The sequence below is a fragment of the Bos javanicus genome, chromosome 23, assembly GCF_032452875.1.
Source record: "Bos javanicus breed banteng chromosome 23, ARS-OSU_banteng_1.0, whole genome shotgun sequence".
NCBI classification, from domain to species: Eukaryota; Metazoa; Chordata; class Mammalia; order Artiodactyla; family Bovidae; genus Bos; species Bos javanicus.
In genome coordinates, this window is record NC_083890.1 from 17691606 (window position 1) to 17712822 (window position 21217).

A 21217-nucleotide genomic window follows, 5' to 3' on the forward strand; every position below is an offset into this window, starting at 1 on the left:
CTTTGGGAAACTTACTTAACTTCTCTGAGTCCTGTGCCTTCATCTTAAAATGGGAATGACATTCCAACTCCAAAGTGTTAATGATTAAATGAAAAATGTATGTTTTCTTGAAACAGTGGGCACTCTATACATGGCACCTGCTACAGTTACTGAATTAATTTTTTTTTAAGGCAACATGGGCTGGAAAGGAAGAGGGAGGGCATAGAACACAGGGCAGTTATTCCCTTAGCCTTCTTAACCCAGGCTTTTCAGAGACTCCCTGGAACCAAGTGAGACACAGACAACCCCAGCTTCTCCTCTGGTGCCTCTTGCCCTGCAGTCAAAATGTTAGGAAGAGGCAGCGGGAAATCTGAGATTGGCAGGTGGGCAGGGGAAGCTCTCTGAGCCACCCAGGGAGCTGGGGGCTGCTTGCTCCCAGAGCTGCAGTCACCCTTCCTAGGTTTGTTGTTCTCTTTCTTTGTCTGGTTTCCTTTCTTCCCTGGGGATCCCCCCCCCCAAACAAAGCAGAGCTTCAGTGTTGTCAGCAGAAGGGGCCTCCGGGGGCCCTCCTATAGGACGGGGGGTGGGGCCACAACACCGCACCCACACACCTCCTCCACCCCAGAGCCTCCCCAGAGCCCTGCCCAGCTGGTCCCCAGGCACTTCCAGAACCCAGGCATCAGGGCTAGCTGCCCTTTCCCTCCTCCTCCCCACCCGTCCACTGGGACCGTTGATGGCTTGAAAGCCTGGCAGTGTCAGGGAAGCAGGCCAGAAGGCACTTCCCTGGCTACAGGGAGCTTGGGCTGGTTAAGAGGCCCCCAGGCTCATTCTTCCTTCCTTTGCCAATCAATGGAAAAGCTAGCTGCAGGGCACGGCATTCCCAGCCTGCCCTGCTCTGGGGGCAGGAGCAGGGCACGCTGGGAATTGTAGTCCTTACAACTCAGATGAAAAGGAAATTGGAAAGAGATGAGGAAACCAGAGGAGAGAAAGGTGTAGCTCCTGCCGTGGCCCAGGAAAAAGGAGGGTAAACAGGTGTGGCTGGGCTGAGTGAGACAGGTGGCACAAATGCAGAAGTCCTGCTTTTTAACGGACTTCCCACCGACCCCATCCTCAGACCCCTACTCTGAGGACAGATGGCCAACTTTAAAGTTGAACATCTCACTTTGAAGCCAGCTATACTGGGAAGGTGGTCAACTGAGTTGAAAACTGAGCAGATGAAACCATGCCATTGTTCTAACAGGGGTAGGAAGAGACAGTCAGGGTCAGGTAACTGGCTCCTGACCCATCTTCCCCTGGCCTAGAGACCCTTCCACTTAGTCTTGGATCTTCAGACCTAAGACCCCTCCCCATCTTCCCTCAGATTCAGCTCTGCCCCCTGCCTGAGACAGACAGAGATACAGAGACAGAGAGAGCCAGTTTGTGTTTGGAGAGAACGGGTGTATTTGTGTATATGGAGGTGGTGGGAGGTGAATTGCTAGAGACTCAGAGCATCTTCCAGCTTAGAAAAACCGGTCGCCCCAGTCCGGACCCAGGCTGAGTTCCCCAGACCCAGAGCCCAAGAGCCAGGCAAAGTAAGTCTGTGTGACTCAACCCTCCCTTCCTGGGCCCTTATCTCCAGAGGCCAGAGCTTCCACCCACCCAGGCAGCCCGGTGATCTGTCCTCGCTGTCCCCTCCCCACGACGACCCTGCCGAAGCCTCAAGCAGGCCCGTGAAGGGGGCAAGGGCCAGGTCTGGCTGACCGCTCCGCCCCTGCCCAGGAGGACCATGCGGCAGTAGCAGCCATGCTGCCCTTCCTGCTGGCCACACTGGGCACCATGGCCCTCAACAGCAGCAGCCCCAAGGACTACTGCTACAGCGCCCGCATCCGCAGCACCGTCCTGCAGGGCCTGCCGTTCGGGGGCGTCCCCACCGTGCTGGCTCTGGACTTCATGTGCTTCCTTGTGAGTGCCCACATGCCCCCCTCCACCCTTGGCACCACACCCTGTATCACAGCTGGCCCACACCCACCACTCTAACCACTCCCCCTGACTCCCCACGTGTGACTGCAGGTGGGAATCCCCATCACCCAGCCCAAGTTCAGCCTCGGACCTTCATCCCACCCAGAGTTATCCTTTTCTCAGACAAAAATCCTGCCCCTCTACCCTGCCCTCCTAGCTAGTCCAGGGGGTGAATGGCCTCGCATCCTGCCAACCACCCCCTCCTTCCTCAGGCACTGCTGTTCTTGTTCTCCATCCTCCGGAAGGTGGCCTGGGACTACGGGCGGCTGGCCTTGGTGACAGATGCAGACAGGTAAGGCTCTGGGACCCTCCCCTACCCTTACACACAGGCTGGTGTGCACACTTGCACGCCCACACACACACATGCACATACACCTTGTCCACGCTCCTCAGGGATAGAAGGAGAGTCAGCCCACTCTCATCCTCTTTGGTGGGGGCGGTGGGGGCGGGGGATGAAGAGGGACCGGTCCCAGAGCGGGCATGGGGCACAGGGGCCCACAGCTGGGCCTTGGTCCCTTGCCAGTCCCTGGAGACCCATCCCGTCCCCCGCTAACCCTGTCTGTTCTCTGTCCCCAGGCGCCGGCGGCAGGAGAGAGACCGAGTGGAACAGGAATAGTATGTGGGGCAGCAGCCCCCTCGCCCCCACTAAACCAGCTTTCCTTTTTCTTCTCTTTCATGCTTTTCTTCCTACCACATTGCCGGTGTCTCTTTTCCGTTTTCTCCTCTGCAGGCTCATGTTCGGATTAACGCAGGTGGTGTGCTTCGCAGAGCAGGGGGCTCCCCAGCTTGTCTCTGCCATACTCCCCCATCTCTCCCTCCGGCTCCCTGTGCGCCCCGCGTGTGCGGGCATCTGCCACCCAAGTTGGCTGGGGTGGAGGAGCCATCTTCCTTGGGAACCCACAGGACAGTAACCCTGTTGGTTGCAGAGACAAGACTGGGCGTCTCCAGTGGCTTCTCACCCCTAACAGCTAGTTCTTCCTATTCCAGGGTTCCCCGCTCACCTGCTCTGGAGGCCTGGGAGGGGGGCGGCCAGAGAAGCTCTGAGCGCAGCCCTCTGTGTCCATCACCGTCTCTGTCTATAGGCCTGGCATTGGAGTTGCGGCAGCTGCTGGGGTCAGGGAAGAGGAGGGTGGGGGACACCTCCCAGCCCCCCAGCCCCCGGCCCTTCTGGGGCTCTCTTGGTCCAGCGTGTCCTTCCCCATCACCACACGCCCCCCACCATTGCCCTGTGCCCAGCGTGGGCTCTGCTCCCCCAGCCCCCACTGGTCAGCTCCGGAACTGCAGGGCCCCGCTGACTTCCTTCAACAGTCATGGGGTGCTGATGAAGACTCACCCTCCCATCCTTCCCCCAGCATCAGTGCCCCCCAGGGCCCCTGAGGGGAAGGTGTGGGTTCAAGGGAGGCAGGGAGAGGGCAGTCACTCTTGCGCGCTTCTGCCTCTATGCTTTCTGTGCCTTGTCTGGAGCTCTGGAGTGGGACGCCACCCACTCCACCCGGCTCCCCAGGGACTCAGACTTACCCACTCTCTGATCTCTCGTCTCCCCACCCCCAGTGTGGCCTCAGCTATGCACGGGGACAGTCACGACCGGTATGAGCGTCTCACGTCTGTCTCCAGCTCCGTCGACTTTGACCAAAGGGACAATGTGAGTGTCCTCCCCCCAGCTTCTCAGCACCCGCTCCTCCGGGGCATGGGTTCAGCAGCCTTGGCTTCAGGTGATATGGGGTCAGGGGTCTACACAGTGGGGCTTTCTGCCCAGCAAGGGTGATGCTCGTCTGAGAGCCACAGCACCCAGACCCAGAACTCTGGGTTCTGTCTTCCATGGCAGCCTCCAAACCAGCACAGGTTAAACACTGTGGTTTATAAATGTCATTTTCCGCAGTAGAGTTATGTGCCCCTCTCCAGTGAGCAATCCTAAGGACCTCTTTTTCCTTAGACATTTTCCTGGAAGTAATCATGAGCCTTCCAGGCCTGCTTAGCAAAACATGCAGAATCCATTGTGCTGCTCAGAGGTTGCAGGCTGGTGGCCCCTGGCAATCTGGGGCCAGCTGACCTGCTTGTAGATTGGAGCTGAGGGGCGGGGCCCCTGTAGACAAGGCATGTACCTGGGGAGGCATAGCAGACCCCAGGCCCCTTTAGATCAGACCCAACACTCTGGCATTACCTGTCTGGCCACCTGTCATTCTGCCAGGGTGAGAACTCTCACCCTGGTCAGAACTCTAATCCTCAGGCTGTAGGGTGGCCCTGCTCAGTCCAGCTTAGGCTGGGGGCCTTGGGAGCAGCAGCTCCTGCAGCCCCCGTAGCAGAAGAAGCCTGTCAGCTTCCTGAGTTGGACTCATACTGGTAAGTGACAAAGCAGAGGTGTCACCCCTCCCAGCCAGAGCTGTCCAGATGGTCCCCAGACTTACGGTCCTGTATCTTGGCTGGAGGGCACCTCTCTCCCCCATCCCATGTTATGCCTGGAAGTTGGGTCAGGGTCTCTCTGCCCAGCCCTTCCCCACATAGCCCCACCCTGCCTTGAGTGGGGTCTCTGTCTGAAGACAAGCCTGGGGGCTTGAGAGCAGGAGATCACCGCTCACAGTGACCCTGGGATGGTCCCTCTGGGGTGTTCTTGGGGCTTCCCAGGTGCTGCTAGGGGTACAGAACCTGCCTGCCAATGCAGGATTCACAAAGGATTCAGGTTTGATCCCTGGGTCGGGAAGATCCTCTGGAGAAGGAAATGGCAACCCGCTCCAGTATCCTTGCTGGGAAAATTCCATAGACAGAGAGTACATGGGGTCAGAGAGAGTCAGACATGACTGAGCACACAGAAGGTAGGTGGCAGGACCTTGGGCAGCATGGCCCACTCCTCTGCTCTTGGCAGCCACGTTGCAGACTCTCCACATTGCAGAAGCTGCAGGTCTGAGGTCCCTTTCCCGGACCCCGGACCCCACCGATCCCCACCCTGGCCCACACAACTGCAGGACTTTTTCTCTGGTTCCGCTGCCCTCGGGTGTTTGCGGGGACCTGCACTCTGAGCCCAGGAGTCCACAGGTGACCCCCTGTGGCCTTGGTCTTTCTTGCTCCCTGAGGGCGGGCACCCCCGTCGCCCCTCTCTGGGACGAGCTGGTTTCCCTGGGGGCTGTGGGAGCTGTGACAAGGTGAGCCACGGCCTGGAGGTGGTCATGAGGTTGGGGTCGGGTGGAAGGGAGGCTAGAGGGGAAGGGAGGCTCGGGGGGTCGGAGGGTGGTGGGATGGGGGCACCAGCTGACAGTCCTCTGCCCCCACAGGGTTTCTGTTCCTGGCTGACAGCCATCTTCAGGATAAAGTAAGTGAACGATCTTCAAGCTCTAAAGAAAAAGAGAAACAGCAGACCTGTCGTCTCCCTACCAAGTCCAGAGGCCGGCATCTCTGAGGGCCTTAGTGCTCCTAGCCAAGCCAGCACCCACCTCCCTGCTCCGGGGGCCCAGGCCCCTGCTGTTCCTCTGAGCTGGTCTCACTTGACCCCCGAACAGTCTCCTGTGCTCCCCAACCCCCGCCTGGGAGGCCTGCTCTGCCCTCAGCTCTCCTCGCCCCTGCCGCCCTGTGCAAGCAGGCGCTGGCGCTGCCACCTCAGAGCCATGTGCAGCCAGCGGGTAGGGGCAACAGGCAGGCTGGAGGCAGCCAGCCAGCTGCAGGCAGGAGCCATTATCCAGCAGGCAGAAGTCAGGAGATGGAGCCAGAGTGCGGCAGGCAGGCAGTGAGCCTTGAGAGAGGCAGGAAGCCGGGACAGGTCAGCACCACCACCGTCCTGGCCCGTGGGCCCCAGGGCTCCCCAAGTCTAAGGGGGAGCACCACTGCTTCCCAGACCTCCCTCTGCCCTCCCGCCTCTGTCTCCTCCTGCCACCATCCTTGTCCGCCCTTCTCGGGTTGTCCTCTCACCTCCATTTCTCCCCATCCCTTGCTGCTCTTCCTCTCTGCAGTCTGCCTTCTTTTTCTTCTCTCTCTCTGTCTCTCTCCCCATATCCCTCTCCTCCTCCTCTCTTTTCTCTTTCCCTCCCCTTCTCCCTGCATCCTTCCCTTTTCTCCCTCCCCTTCCCTCTCACTTCCTCCTCCCTCCCCTCCCAGGACATGGGGGACCCAGAGCCCCACCTCCCCTCTTTCAACCCCATCCTGCTGCCAGATCAGCCAGGGCTAGGGTGGACATGGGCTGGGGTGGGCCAGGGCAGATGAGCCGTGGCCCCTCCGGTGCACTGGTCCTCACCGCATCCGCCTGTCCCCGGTGCCCGCAGGGATGACGAGATCCGGGATAAATGTGGAGGCGACGCCGTGCACTACCTGTCCTTCCAGCGGCACATCATCGGGCTGCTGGTGGCCGTGGGTGTCCTCTCTGTAGGCATCGTGCTGCCCGTCAACTTTTCAGGGGACCTGCTGGGTCAGTAAGGGCCAGGACCGGTGTGGTGGGAAGAGGAGGGGACAGAAGGGGACATGCCCTGACCCCTCCGTCATCCTCTCCCTCGTCCCACCCCCCAGAGAACAATGCCTATAGCTTCGGGAGAACCACCATCGCCAACTTGAAATCAGGGTAAGAGTGGGAAGCTGGTCAAGCAAGGCCTGGGTCTGTGGGCAGAGTCTGGGCGGGAATGGGGAGCGGAGGAAAAAGGGGGGTGTTTGGGGAAGAGGTACTGAGGCTGCAGAGATGACGGTGGGGCCTTGAGGGCTTGGGTTGGAGCCAGAAGGAGAGGACCCCATGGAGGGCTGGCTGGTGGTGGCTAGAGGGCAGTGCACCCAGCAGGGAGGGCGTGAAGAGGTGACCTCTGGGGACAGTGTGGTTGGAATGGGACAGTCTTGGGGTCAGGATGTGGGGTGTGGGGCCTGCCTTGGGAGGGTGTCAGAAGACCCGAGTCTCTAAAGGGGCACTGTACCAGGGTGGTTGTTTTTAATACTTATTCATTTTTGACTGTGCTGGGTGTTCACCGCTGTGTGCGGGCTTTCTCTAGTGGCGAGCAAGGGCTACTCCAGTTGTGCTGCGCTGGCTTCTCTTGTTGCGGAGCATGGGCTCTACAATGTGGGCTCAGTAGGTGTGGCGCATGGGCTCAATTGCCCTGCAGCGCCCACAGCCTGTGAAATCTCCCCAGAGCGGGGATCGAACTGTGTCCCCTGCACTGACAGGCGGATTCTTCACCACTGGACCACCAGGGAAGTCCACCAGGGTTTCATGAACACTGGCAGGTTTGGAGGTGTTTGCGAGTGTTCCCAGCCCTGGTGGCCCCACTCACCGCTCTGTCCCACCAGGAACAACCTGCTGTGGCTGCACACCTCCTTCGCCTTCCTGTACCTACTGCTCACCGTCTACAGCATGCGCAGACACACCTCGAAAATGCGCTACAAGGAGGACGACCTGGTGAGTGCAGCGGAGCCAGGCCCGCCCCCCAGCCCACCCTCCAGGGACTCTCCTGCTGAGTCCTAAGGTGTGGTCAGCCCCCAGGTGAGGCCAGCTGCTTTTGAATCCTGGCTCAGGAGCCCCCATCCTGCCGGTTAAGTCACCTCCCTCAGGCTCAGTCCCCTCCTCTGTAGGAGGTGAGAACGGTCCCTCTCCTAAAGTGGGTGGGGGATGAGGTGAGGCCGTGCATGGAAGGCCCTGGGGCAGGAAATGGCTGTGGAGTGATTGCCCCTCTTCTCCTACATTTATTCCCCAAACCAGCACTGAACACCCACTCCATGCCACCCACCGTGCTGGGGCCTCAGGGTCTGAGGATTTGCAAGTAGCACCCACTCCGTGCCCCCATAAGCCCTCAGAGGGCAAGAGGCCAGGGGGCTTTCACTCTGCTCACTGTCTGATTTCTATTAGAAACACCACCCCTGGCTTATCCCGAGGTCTGCTCCCACCCACCTGCCCCTCTCTGCTCCCCCGTTCCCCACCCCCTCTCTGAGAGTCAAGCCTCAGGAAGGCAAACTGGCCCCCTTCACTCCCCAGGTGAAGCGGACGCTCTTCATCAACGGAATCTCCAAATATGCAGAGTCAGAGAAGATCAAGAAGCATTTTGAGTGAGTAGCTCCTCCCCCCGTCCCCAACCCCAGGACCTGTGGACCCTTCTTTGCCTTCTTTCAGCTCCAAGAGCATCGTTGGAGGCCCCTCTCTCTCCGGGGGGGCTCAGGGGCTGTGGTACAGGGTAAGGGGTTATGCTAAGGAAGAATTCTCTGACTCCAAGGTGGTCTAGCAGTTGGGCTGGACTTCAGGTCCCTCAAAGAGCTGGAAAAATACTTGAAAAGTGAGTCCCTGGGCCTTTCCTCTTCCTGGCTTGAACTGGGTCATGGTTTGTTGACCCCAGGTCCACGGGCCCTTGAGGATGTGGCCTTCTCAGAATTGTGCGTGGTGTTCTGGAGACTGTGCACGCGGACTGGCAGGGAGAAGGGTCTCAGTTTTCAGTGTATCCTCAGGGAGCCCAGGAGAGCTGGGCTGCATGTTCTCTAAGGTGCTTTTCAGCCAGAAGTCTGTCTTAGTAAAGTGAAGGAAATCCACCGCCAGTGGCCAGAACAGTCTGTATACAGCATCTGTCCATCTGTCCACTCAGCAGTTGTTCTCAAGTGCTGCTGAGGTCCATGTGGTGGCCTGGGGACTACAGAAATGAGTGCAAGACCATTGAGTTCTCAGGGCTACACAGTGAGGCGGCCAGCTTTAGAGGCCAGTCCAGGGTCTGCTTAGAGATTGGTCTGGGGACAGTATTAGGAGTTGGCCGGTGGTCCTGACTAGGGCCATTGGTGGTCTGGATCAGGGCTCGGTCTCTGGTGAGGATCAGGATTTAGTGAGGTCGGTTGACGTGGATGAGCAGTCAGTTGTTGTCCTGGATCAGGATGGGATTGGAGTCGGATCCCAGACCCCTGTGTTACAGAATGACTGGTTTGTGACCAGGGTTTTCAAATGAATCCCCTTTTTTATTCAACGTGCATTTATTGGTCACCTTCTGTGTGCCAGACATAAATCAATTAGAAACAGGTCCTGCCCTCCCACAGAACAACAGCTATAATTAGCTCATCAATCATTGGTCAGTATGAGAGAACAATTTGGGGTCCCATCTGGAGTTCAAGCTATACTCAGCATTAGGGGGCAGCCTGGGTCAAAATTAAGGACAGCGTGTGCTGAGAATTAAGTGACATCTTAATGTTACCATCCAAATGGAGTCAGCTGTCAACTTGTATAGACAAGTCCTTTAGTAACTTGTCTATACAAGTATCTTTTTTTTTAATTGACCCTTTCTTTTATTTATGTATTTATTCGGTTGCACGGGGTCTTGGTTGTGGTATGTGGAATCTAGTTCCCTGACCAGGGATTAAACCTGGGCTCCACGCGTTGGGAGCGCAGAGTCTTAGCCACTGGACCACCAGGGAAGTCCCAATAAGAGGTCTCTTTTGAGCATCTTGTGTCACACTGGAGCAGGAACCTGGGGGTATGGCAGGAAGCCTGCCCACATCTGCCTATATTCTAACAGGGAGAACCAGATGGCAAAGAAATGACCTTGGCAGGCCCGGGTGGGTGCTTAGAAGAAAACCAGAGCAGGGAGAGGGGCGGAGGGCGGGGTCATGGAGGGAGAGGGGCAGAGGGCGGGGTCATGGAGGGAGAGGGCAGAGGGAGGGGTCATGGAGGGAGAGGGCAGAGGGAGGGGTCATGGAGGGAGAGGGCAGAGGGCGGGGTCATGGAGGGAGAGGGCAGAGGGAGGGGTCATGGAGGGAGAGGGCAGAGGAGGGGGTCATGGAGGGAGAGGGGCAGAGGGCAGGGTCATGGAGGGAGAGGGACAGAGGGCGGGGTCATGGAGGGTTGCTGTTTCCAATGGGGTGGCACCGGGGCTCTGATGGGGTGGGCACCGAGGGCTCTGACAGGGTAGCCTTGAAGCAGAGCCCTCTGCACTGAGGGAATGAACCCTGTGAGTCGAGCATCCATGGATCCAGCACACGTTTGTCGTAAACTTACTATGTGGTTTGTCCCAGGGAGACAAAGAAGAGTCAGACTTGAGTCATGTCCATGAGGAACTCACAGTCCAAGATGTCTGTTTCAGGGGTCAGTCTGTTGTATTCTTTAGGAAACAGCCCGATTGGCCAAAACCATCCCAATATTGTAAAGTTAATTATCCTCCCATTAAAATAAATAAATTTATTTTAAAAAATAAAGTAAAACTAACAGTCAGGGGGACTCCCTGGTGGTCCAGAGGTTAAGAATCTGCCTTCCAGTTCAGGGGATGGAGCTTCAGTCCCTCACTGGGGAATTAAGATTCCACACGCTATGGGGCAACTGAGCCCATGCACCGTAATTGGAGAGCCCTCACACTACACTGCAACAAAGACTCGATGCAGCCAAATAAATAAATAAAAATAATGTAAAAATTAAAAATGAAAATAATGTAAAAAAATTAGTGATCAGCCTATAACCAGGGGGTTTGGGGAGACTGCAGTCCTCACTGGAGTTTTTAGTGTCATGATGAGCATTATTTCATTGACTCATCCACTCAGCACAGCACAGTGGGTGTTTATTGAGCACCTACTATGTGAAGGCTGTTGACCCAGCACCTGGGTATATGGTGCTGAGCAGGAGGCAGCCCTCATCCTTGTGGAGGCCCTGCTAGTTGTCAGTATCCGCCAGGGTCTGGGTTCCAGGCCTGGGGTCTATCTGGATTGGAGGACTAACCCAGAAGAATCAGGGGATAACCTGTGTGCAAAATCAAGGAACCTGCGTGGTAGGGATTAGGGGATTAGAGATTAGCTGGGTGAAAATGAGGACTTAGCCTGCCACAGGGCTGACAGCCCTTCCAAAGATGAACCTAAAATGGTTTGAGCAACAGCAGTATCAGGGGGCTTCCCAGGTGGCGCAGTGGTAAAGAATCTGCCTGCCAGTGCAGGAGATGCAAGAGACTTGGGTTCGATACCTGGGTGGGGAAGATTCCCCTGGAGAAGGGAACGGCAGCTCACTCCAGTATTCTCGCTGGGAAATCCCATGGACAGAGCAGCTTGACATGCTGTAGTCCATGGGGTCGCAATGTGTCGGACACAACTGAGCATGCACCCACTATTCTAATCCTATATCCAGTGTCAGGGGAAGAGTCCAGAGCCTCCTAGGAAGTGCCTTTCAAGGACACCATCCCAGATTTAAGTTCCCAAATTCTCATGGGTTTGTGAGATCCATCTTGTTACATTAGAATCATGTCTCCACATCTTTAACACTTGGTATTTCCTTCTTTAAATATTAAACAAACCAAAAAAAGGCAGGACCTCTATCTAGATTAGGGATTAGGATCAAGGAGCAGTGTGTGATCAGGATGAAAACGGAAGTGTTCCTCCACGCAGGCTGTAAGCCTCCCTCAAGCCCTACTGGGTACCAGCTACTGAGAGTCTGGTCAGTCTCAAGTCAAGGTGGAGTCAACCTGGGCTCATGGTTAGAGGGTCAGTCTTGGGTCTGGGTTATGCGTCAGTTGGGTCAGGATAAAGGAGCAGTCTCTGGTCAGTGTTAAGAGGTCAATCTCAGGTCAGGTTTCAGGATCAACCTCTGGTCATTTTTGCACCAGAGACCATTCTGTAGCCCGGGGCTGTGGGTTGGTTAGGATCAGCTGATGGTCAAGGCTAAGGCTTGAACTGTCACCAGGTCTCCTGGGAACAGGGTTAAGAGGACACCCAAGACTAAAGGCAGTTTCTGTCCACGTAACGTCCCCAGCCCCAGACAAGCAGCAGACCACAGCTGTGGTGTCCCCAGCTCCCTGTGAGTACGCGCTCTCATCTGCGTCCGTGCCCAGGCTTACCTGTGCACACTCCCCCGACGCGGATGAACAGGAGGAGCAATTCCAAAATTTTATTCTTGGGAGCTGTCGTCTTTGCAGACTCAGAAAGAGGGGGCTTGAACTGGGGCTGTGTGTCTTGAAGGTGATGGGGTCATGGAGGAAAGTTGGGGACAAGCAGGGGGCGGGGTCCCTGCCGAGGGTGATGCTGGACTATGTTTCAGGGAGGCCTACCCCAACTGCACGGTTCTGGAAGCCCGCCCGTGTTACAACGTGGCTCGTCTGATGTTCCTCGATGCAGAGAGGTAGTGGGGCTGGGGGTGGGAGGGCAACATTGGAGGGCCCCCTGCCCACTGCGGGGGGCATCTTGGCTGCCACTCAGGAGTCTGGCTCCCCTTCCAGCTGTTTCCCAGGGCATCTGATTTTAATTTACCCCTGGAGCGCTTGTCAGTTCAGCTCTGGAAAGAGCAAATCCTGGAGGTTAGAGGAAGGGGTTCCACTGTCCCCCCCCCAACTCCATTTGAGGATGTACCCTTTCTCTACTACAGTGTGAGAAATTTAGGCTATGGGAAGAACTTCTGGCCCTCAGGGGATGGTGGGGAGACCCTGGACTGGGGACATGTCTGAACCATGCACCCTAAGCAAACCCAAGAGCACAGTGGCTCTTGTCCTCGGGGAGTGGACTGCATGACCCCGAGCTGGGCCACCTACCCATCCTCCAGCAGACCGAGCTGGGCGGTGGGTGACCGGGCGCCTGGGTCCCACAGAAAGAAGGCCGAGCGGGGAAAACTCTACTTCACAAACCTCCAGAGCAAGGACAATGTCCCCACCATGATCAACCCCAAGCCCTGTGGTCATCTGTGCTGCTGCGTGGTGCGCGGCTGCGAGCAGGTACGAGGCGTCCTGGGCTCAGCTTAGGTCTCAGGGCCCCCCGGCCAGGGTGAGTGGGAGGTCCTGGGGAGGCAGGTCACAGCGGAGACGGATGCATCTCCCAGTTAGGCCTGTCCCACAATCTCAGGAACACCCAAACACACAAGCAGGCCTTGCACATAAATACCCCAAGGTCGAGAGGTCCCAGAGGAAGCAGAGCTGGGGTGAGGACCACCGGCAGGGGCACCCCTCCCATCTGTTCCTACATCCTGGACGCCCTAGTCCCGCTGTTGGGTCTGTTCCCTATACGTACAGCAACCAAGTTTTCAAAACCCAAATCAGAAGAGGTCAGCCAAGAGGCCAACTTGCTGAATTTACTAGCTCTGTGGCTTTCGGCAAGTTTCTGGACCGCTCCGTGCCTCAGTTTCCTCATCTGTAATACAGGGCCGCTTGTACCCACCTCTCAGGGTGCTTGTGAGGAGAAGCGAGTGACGGAGAGCTTAAGGCCATGCCCAGGCTGCAGTCGGCTCCGGGCGGGGCCTCTGGGTGAAGGGAGGGGACTGGTGGCTTGACCAAGGCCCCACCTCACCCGTCCGTCCTGGCAGGTGGAGGCCATCGAGTACTACACGAAGCTGGAGCAGAAGCTGAAGGAGGATTACAAGCGGGAGAAGGAGAAAGTGAACGAGAAGCCCCTCGGCATGGCCTTCGTCACCTTCCACAACGAGACCATCACGGCCATGTGAGCCCTGCCCACCCGCCCCAGCCCCGAGGGGCCGGCTGGGGCTCTGGGTCCCCGGTAACCGTGCCCCCCTCCCCCAGCATCCTGAAGGACTTCAACGTGTGTAAGTGCCAGGGCTGCACCTGCCGCGGGGAGCCCCGCGCCTCGTCCTGCAGCGAGTCCCTACACATCTCCAACTGGACCGTGTCCTACGCCCCCGACCCCCAGAACATCTACTGGTGAGCAGAGGGGGATGGCGCTGGGGTGGTTCCGTGGAGCCTGGAGGGGCCGCAGTGGGGCTGGGAGGAGACGGAGGTCCTAGGTGTCTCTGGGGTCCGGTCAGGTGTCCAGCCCCAGAGTGACGCCTCTGCCCTCCCAGGGAGCACCTCTCCATCCGCGGCTTCATCTGGTGGCTCCGCTGCCTGGTCATCAATGTCGTCCTCTTCATCCTGCTGTTCTTCCTCACCACCCCGGCCATCATCATCACCACCATGGACAAGTTCAACGTCACCAAGCCTGTGGAGTACCTCAACGTAAGGCCCACACCCCAGCCCCCAACACTGTGCACCAAGACACAGACCCCAGGCCCCCGATCCCCCCGGCCAAGGGCCCGTGAGGGGCGTGGAACCAGTCTTCCTCCTGCCCAGTCGAGCTCTTGTCCTGCTTTTCCAGCCCAGCCCCGCTAAGAAGGTCCCACGTGACAGTGGGCTGCAGACCCCTCTGTGCTCTGTCCTCAGGCTTCCTGCCTCCTTTCACCAGGAGAGGCCTCCCTCGGTTCACACTCACCTAGAGAGGCTCCCCAGGAAGAGAGAGCCTGGGTCTGTCCCTAATTAATCATGTGACCTCAAACCAAGTCCTTCTCCGCTCAATCTCTCCAGCCAAAGCGTGAAGGGCCAGACCAGATCCTTGGCCTCCAAACTTGGATTCTGATGCCTTTTATCCAAAGAAATCTTACATGAAACTCAGTGTGGAAAAGCAAGGTCGCTCAGATGGCAGTGGTGGTGGTAGGGGGGAGCTTCTGCTACTCTGTCCTCACTCCGCCTCCAAGCCTCCTGGGAACCTCAAAGTTCATGAGAAGGCACTTTGAAAATCACTGGGTGATAAGAGCATAATAGATAAGACCCAGGCTGCCTGGGTTCAAATCCACCCCCCACCCATACTTCTTACTGTCTCATTTATTGAATCTCATTTTGCCTCCATTTACTCATTTTTAAAATGGGGTAATACCATTATTGTAAGAATTAATACACGAAAAGTACATGATCAAAAAAAAGACCATCATCAGTGCTTGGCACATAGTAGGTGTTCAGAAATGCTAACTACTAACACAGTTCACGCAGGGATTGTACAGTGGACCTGCCCCAGAGGTGCTGGGCTTATTTATTCATTTGGCTGCGTCGGGTCTTAGCTGAGGCATGCTGGAGCTTCACTACGTCACGCGGGTCTTTCGTTACGGTGCGCAGATTCTTGAGTTGTGCTGCAGGAGACTCAGTAGTTGCGGGATGTGGACTCTCTAGTTGTGGCCCTTGCTCTCCAGAGCATGCAGGCTTTTGGTTCCTCTGAGGCATGTGGGATCTTAGTTTGCCAGTCAGGGATTGAACTTGCTACCCCTGCACTGCAAGGCATGGTGGGACTACCCACCAGGGAAGTCCCAATGTTCTGGACTTCCAGTGAGGCCCTGGGAGCTGGGGGGGTGCCCAGGGCTCAGTGGAGGAGGGGGGCAGGTAAGCCACGCCAGCTGGGCCCACTAGACCGCCCCTACCTGACCCGTCCTCCCCACTGCCCTCTGCAGAACCCCATCATCACCCAGTTCTTCCCCACCCTGCTGCTGTGGTGCTTCTCAGCCCTGCTCCCCACCATCGTCTACTACTCTGCCTTCTTTGAAGCCCACTGGACACGGTGAGACACCCCCTATACCCACACAGTGACACTCCTGGGTGCACGCCCTCCACCTTCAGACCCCCCACGCCCTGGGCAGTCCCAGGGCTGGCAGGGGAGGGATGGTGACTGGGATCCTCACCTTGGGAAGGCCCCCTCCTTCCCAGGGGACCTTCCTGGGACTGCAGGAGCTTGGGGGAGCAGGCACGGGGCTGGCTCGCCTGACCTCTGCCCCCACCCGTGCCCCCACGCCAGCTCCGGTGAGAACAGGACCACCATGCACAAGTGCTACACCTTCCTCCTCTTCATGGTGCTGCTCCTGCCCTCGCTGGGACTGAGCAGGTGGGTTTCGGAGGGAGGGGTGGGAGCTGGGGTGGGGGACGGCAAGAGGGGGAGCAGCCAAGGGCTCCAGGCCTGGGGCGCATCCTCAGAGCTCGTGGATGGGACTCTCTCCCCTCTGGTGTTCTGGCTACTCCAGCCCCCAGCACCTCCATCTCCTCTCCTCCCCTCCCCAGCCTGGACCTCTTCTTCCGCTGGCTCTTTGACAAGAAATTCTTGGCTGAGGCAGCTATCCGGTTTGAGTGAGTGACCAGGGTCCCCAGGGAAGGAGACCAGATTGGAGGGGTGGGCATTTCCCCCATGGGAGGGTGCAGCAAAGCCCCCACCCCTGCGGTGGAGAGGAAGAGGGGCTTATATCATGGTCAGGCATCCCAAAGGTCACCCCCCCCAACAGGCTGTCTTGGGTGCATACATGGGATGTCCAGGGGTCTGTGTAAGGAACCTCTCTGGATTCTGAGGTCACCCTTAGGGTATATTTGGGGCTTTGGGGCCTACACTCAGGGGGGTTTCTATGGTGGGCTCTGGGGCTTGTATCCTGGGACTAACCGTGGGAGCTAGAGCTTCACTCAGGGTGTTTGGAAAGGTCTATAGTCGGATCTTGGTTGTGCTGAAAGTCTCAGGTGCCACCCCTTTGAGTCTCTCTGGAAGGCTCTTGGGCTCACACCTCACTCAGAATGACCACGGAGGATTCTGGGGCTCACACCTTGGGGTGTTTCTGGGGCACAAGCTCTGGGAACACCACTGAAGTCTCAGGCTGTCACCCAGAGGCATGACTGTGCAGTTCTCTATGGGGTCCCTTCCCTGGGAATCCCTGTGAGGGGGTCTTGGGGACACGTGCCATGGCTGTTTATGTGGGAGCAGGCTCTAGGGGTCTTGCTCTAGGCCATCTGTAGTCACCTTGGGCTCATATTTGGGGTGTCATGGGTACTGACAAAGGTCCCTGGGCTCCCCGCCTCTGAAGACTTCTGGGGGAGAGTCTCTGGAGCTGAGTTCTGGAGGTGTCGAAGGCTCATACTCTGGGAGTTACTCTGGGTTAAATTAAGATCTAAGGCAGGGAGCCTTCAGGGTGTTCCTGGGGCTCACAGGGAGGAGGGTGGCCGTGGAGATCTCCAGAATCATACCCTGAACACTGGTCTCCTTAGGGGTCTCTAGCACTCTCTCCAGGGGTCTTTATGTGGCACAAGTTCTAGGGATGCCTCTGGGCTCACACACACTGAGGTTATCTTCGGCTTACTTTGGAGGCATCTGGGGGTTCACATTCAAGGGGCGCTGAGACATGGGTGCTTTGAGGGCTCAGCTGGAGGGTCCATGTGGAAAAAGGCACCTTGGGGGTGCTGGCACGCTGGCAGTGGGCAGGGGGGCCTCTGGGTCCCCCGAGTGCAGAGCTGGAGCACTTGGTGCCCGCAGGTGCGTGTTCCTGCCGGACAACGGCGCCTTCTTCGTGAACTACGTCATTGCCTCCGCCTTTATCGGCAACGCCATGGACCTGCTGCGCATCCCGGGCCTGCTCATGTACATGATCCGGCTCTGCCTGGCGCGCTCGGCCGCCGAGAGGCGCAACGTGAAGCGGGTAGGGCCGCCCGGGGCTGCCGCGGCCCGCACAGCACCCCCTGGTGGCCCAACTGGAAACTGCAGCAGCCGTGCTAGAGTGTGGGGGCCCCAAGGGGCCGGGACCTGGGGAGCGCAGTTCCGTGGCCCTGAGTCTTCCCCTTCCCGTCTGGGGCCTCAGTTTTCCCATGCGTACAGTGACATAGCGTAGCTTAACCCTGAAGGCCCCTCCAGTTCTGACAGTCTAGTGTTCTGTGATGGGAACTGGGGGAGGTCTGGATCTAGACCCAGGGTCCCTCTGCCCTAATCCCACACAGATGGCTCTGGGCATCCAATTCCCAGGCCCATCAACCTGCCAGACCCTCATCCCTCGAAGGCCCCTCCCCAGGCCCCATCACTGTACCCACCCTGACCTCCATCTCAGCCACAGCCCCTCTCTCTCCATCAGCTTCGCCCTGCCCTGCCCTGGACACTGGGTTCCCTTCCCACCCCCAGCTTCTTTCCTGGCCCCAGAGTTCCTGTCCCTTTCCCTCCTCCCACCTGCCTGAGCCCCTCCAGTCTTCCCCTCCCCTCCCCTCCCTGAGCGACCCTCCTGCCCATCTCCCCCCCAGCATCAGGCCTACGAGTTCCAGTTTGGCGCAGCCTACGCTTGGATGATGTGCGTCTTCACGGTGGTCATGACCTACAGTATCACCTGCCCCATCATCGTGCCCTTCGGTAGGCACCGCCGCGCCGGGACCTGGGCCCTGCTCGGGGGGACCCAGGTTCTCTCCCACTCCACTCTAGCAAGGCAGGCCACCCGAGTGGACAGGGCCCTGGCTGGGAGACCGGCCCCTCGGGCCTCCCGCCTGGTCCCTGGCTCAGTCTGGGGCTCGGCCTGGGGGGGCAGAGGGTAAAGCCATCTCAGCTCAGGCTGGCTTCGGCCAGTGTGCTGGGTCCCTGGGCCACATCTCCCCAACACGGCCATATTCCCTCACACCAGTGCCTTCATGCAAGCGGGTATACTTGGACACAGATCACATGCCCACTGAGGAGTCCACACGCACACACAGTCATACACAGGATCCACAGGCACACTTGTACACAGCCCTGTACACTCAGGAAAGACCTTTGGATTTCAGGGAGGGTTTGGGTCCTTACCTGCTGTAGCTGCACCATGTGACCTCGTCAAGTCCCTCTTCTTTCTGAAAAAATTAAGCAAAGTTTCTCTTCACCCCCATCTGTCCTTTCCCCCCCCACTAACACCCTAATCCGTTCACCACCCTCCCTGGTTATCGAAGGCTCCAGACTCCCAAACTAACCACCTTGTCCCCATTTGAAACGTCCCGTTCCCTCAACCTCCAGGAAGAGAGACCTTACCGCCTGACTTACCCTCCTCTGTTTAGGGTCAGGGATAGGAAAAAAACAACATGCAGGAGGGTGCTTGCTGACCCAAGCCAGTGGATTCCTAACAGTGAATTCCTGGTGAGGGGCTGCAGAGTGAAGGGGTTGAAGCAGGGGAAGCTGGGGTCCTGTGGTCCTGCGAGGGCCTTGGGGCTCTATTCTCTACTGGGCCTGGGGCAGAAAAAGCAGGGGGCCAACCCTCCAGAGACCGTGACAGATACACGTAGGCCCGACAGCGCTGGTTCCGAGGTCAGGGCCGGTGTGGCTTCCCCCAGGGCTCATGTACATGCTGCTGAAGCACCTGGTAGACAGGTACAATCTCTACTACGCCTACCTGCCGGCCAAGCTGGACAAGAAGATCCACTCAGGCGCCGTCAACCAGGTGGTGGCCGCGCCCATCCTCTGCCTCTTCTGGCTGCTGTTCTTCTCCACCATGCGCACGGGTGAGGGCCGCCCCCCACCCTTGGGGGCCAGGGAGGGGCTGGCGGCAGAGGACACTCCCGCCAGGGGCCAGGCAGAGCAGGCCCCGGGGGGATCGCGGGCTGGGGGCCTGGGAGAAGCCGCAGCATATGGGAGCGTGGGACTGCGTTCAGGAGGAAACCCCTGGGAGGGGGGCCGGGAGGAGAGACCGCAGCTCTTTCTCTGCCATCTCCACCCCCCACCCCAGGGTTTCTAGCCCCGACGTCCATGTTCACATTCGTCGTCCTGGTGATCACCATTGTCGTCTGTCTCTGCCACGTCTGCTTCGGACACTTCAAATACCTCAGTGCCCACAACTACAAGGTAGGGGCGAGGGGGCAGGGAGGCGGCCCAGGGCGGAGCCCACGCGCTGGGGGTGGGGGGTGGGGAGCTGAGGGCAAGGGCCTCCCCCCTCACCCACTGACTCATTCCGGGCCCCTCAAGATTGAGCACACGGAGACAGATTCCGTGGACCCCAGAAGCAATGGACGGCCCCCCAATGCTGCCGCTGTCCCCAAATCTGCGGTGAGTGCCCCGCCCCCCCCACCCCCCCATGGCCAGGCGCGGGGTGGGGGAAGCATGGCTTCCCCACGAAGCTGGGTGTTTTATCAGTCATCCAGGAGAGGGGGAGCCTGTCCCAGAGCCCGGGAATGGGGTGGGGATCTGGTTCCACCAGCTGGGGGCTCTGCTCCATGTCCCCCCGCCCAAGGAGAGTTGCTGCCCCTCCCCCCACAGGCCGGGAGATTCCCCCACCCCCACCCCCTTCCCCACGAGGGCACGCTCACACCGCCCCCTTCTCCCCCTTCAGAAATACATCGCTCAGGTGCTGCAGGACTCAGAAGTTGACGGGGACGGGGGTCCCGGGAGCTCGGGGGACGAGCCCCCGTCGTCCTCCTCCCAAGACGAGGAGCTGCTGATGCAGCCTGACGGCCTCACGGACACAGACTTCCAGTCTTGTGAGGACAGCCTCATAGAGAACGAGATCCGCCAGTAAGGGAAGGGAGGGCCCTGGCGGCCACGCCCTGCCCCCGCCCGCCCGGCCCCCCACGGACACTGAAAACAAAACGCTAATAATTTATTAGATCTAAAGCCCCTTCCTTCCCCATTCCCTGCTTTCATTAAGGTATTTAAACCTGGGGACTTCACCGCTCTCTCCCCCACCACGGAGGGAGGGTGGGTGGGAACTCCCCCCCAACCTCAGTGAGGAGAGCCCCGAGCCGGCCCCGGGGCAAAGAGGGGTGTGGACAGGGTTCCCCCAGATCAGTACCCCCCTGGGCTAGTAGTATGATCAGGAAAGGGTTAATGAGAGCCAAGAGGGATACCTGGTGCCATGGCTGGAGACCTGGTGGGGGCAGACGGACCAGGGGCTGCCCCCCCCAGTTCTTACCTCCCCTCCCCCCAAGTCCCACTGGGATCTAGCACCCCAGGGAATTGGAGCCTCCAGCCCCTAGGGGGTTGCATGAGAAGGGAGAGGGTGCTGAGCGGGAGGAAAGAGTCCAGCTCTGAGCCAGGGGGACTGACCTGGGGGTGGGGGTGGGCATGGCTGACACTGGAAAATGGGATTTTGCACTGGTTTTTTTGTTTTTTTTTGTTTTTCCTTTAAAATAAAAATGAAAAGCTCCGAGGCGGGTGTCTGATTTGTGTTGCTGCCCTGGACTCGTGGCTGGGGTCCAACCACCTTCTCTTGGTCTGGAGGACCTGCAAGATCAGCATCCCCACATGACCTGGGCAAGAGATTCCTGTGTGTAGTCTCGGCATCTCCATCAGGGAGAGGAGAAAGTAGTGGCAGGGGCATGCTGTGTTCACCATGCCAACCTCCCCAGCACCCTCCCCTTGCACCCATGTCCCCTCACCACCACCCTGCCTCTGCAACCTGCCCTGAGGAGATTGTGGGACCTTTCAGACTGGGGAACAGAGACCCAGGCCCACACTCTGAATCACCAAGACCCACACAAATAGGACAGAAATTCAGGGGAGAAAGGCCAGGGAGAGCCACAGATTCCACGCTGGTCCAGGAAGTCTTCCTGGAGGAGGAAGATTCCAGGACAGCTGCTTTCAAACAGAGATTCTTAGCGGGCTGCTCTGGTGGAGGAAAAGTAAGAAAATAGGGCCACGGGAAGGGACCAGATACTGTCATTCTTACTTGTCATTGTTGATGCCATTTACCAAGTGGTGGTTAATGTGCCTGAAATTAAACTGAGTTCTATGCTTCTTAAAGTATTTATTCAGAGCTTGCTGTGAGGTCAGCCGTGGGTTTGCTGTGAGAGTTGTATGAGATAATATATGTCAGGTGCCCACTTGGCCCAGTGCCTGGCACAAGGTAAACACC

The 21217-nt window shown here is 58.2% G+C and overlaps 1 protein-coding gene across 6 annotated transcripts in view; it reads left to right on the top strand.

Annotated features, from left to right (window-relative positions):
* The window catches only part of TMEM63B (transmembrane protein 63B), a 25297-nt gene extending 4785 nt beyond the window's left edge, over positions 1–20512 (top strand). For 2 of the 6 annotated variants that reach the window (XM_061398290.1, XM_061398292.1), the window contains 23 exons: positions 1738–1920; positions 2190–2269; positions 2554–2592; positions 3529–3619; positions 5244–5281; positions 6225–6367; positions 6466–6517; positions 7228–7336; positions 7910–7980; positions 11918–11998; positions 12461–12584; positions 13169–13302; positions 13383–13520; positions 13661–13814; positions 15074–15180; positions 15415–15501; positions 15675–15740; positions 16906–17068; positions 17658–17763; positions 18705–18872; positions 19097–19212; positions 19333–19413; positions 19697–20512. In XM_061398290.1, the coding sequence (XP_061254274.1) occupies positions 1762–1920; positions 2190–2269; positions 2554–2592; positions 3529–3619; positions 5244–5281; positions 6225–6367; positions 6466–6517; positions 7228–7336; positions 7910–7980; positions 11918–11998; positions 12461–12584; positions 13169–13302; positions 13383–13520; positions 13661–13814; positions 15074–15180; positions 15415–15501; positions 15675–15740; positions 16906–17068; positions 17658–17763; positions 18705–18872; positions 19097–19212; positions 19333–19413; positions 19697–19882 (2493 nt within the window). In that variant the 5' untranslated portion in view covers positions 1738–1761 and the 3' untranslated portion in view covers positions 19883–20512. Of the gene's footprint in view, positions 1–1597; positions 1921–2189; positions 2270–2553; positions 2593–3528; positions 3620–5243; positions 5282–6224; positions 6368–6465; positions 6518–7227; positions 7337–7909; positions 7981–11917; positions 11999–12460; positions 12585–13168; positions 13303–13382; positions 13521–13660; positions 13815–15073; positions 15181–15414; positions 15502–15674; positions 15741–16905; positions 17069–17657; positions 17764–18704; positions 18873–19096; positions 19213–19332; positions 19414–19696 lie in introns of all 6 variants that reach the window. The other 4 variants (XM_061398291.1, XM_061398289.1, XM_061398293.1 and 1 more) reach the window with 3 other exon arrangements.
* Positions 20513–21217: the final 705 nt, after the last annotated feature.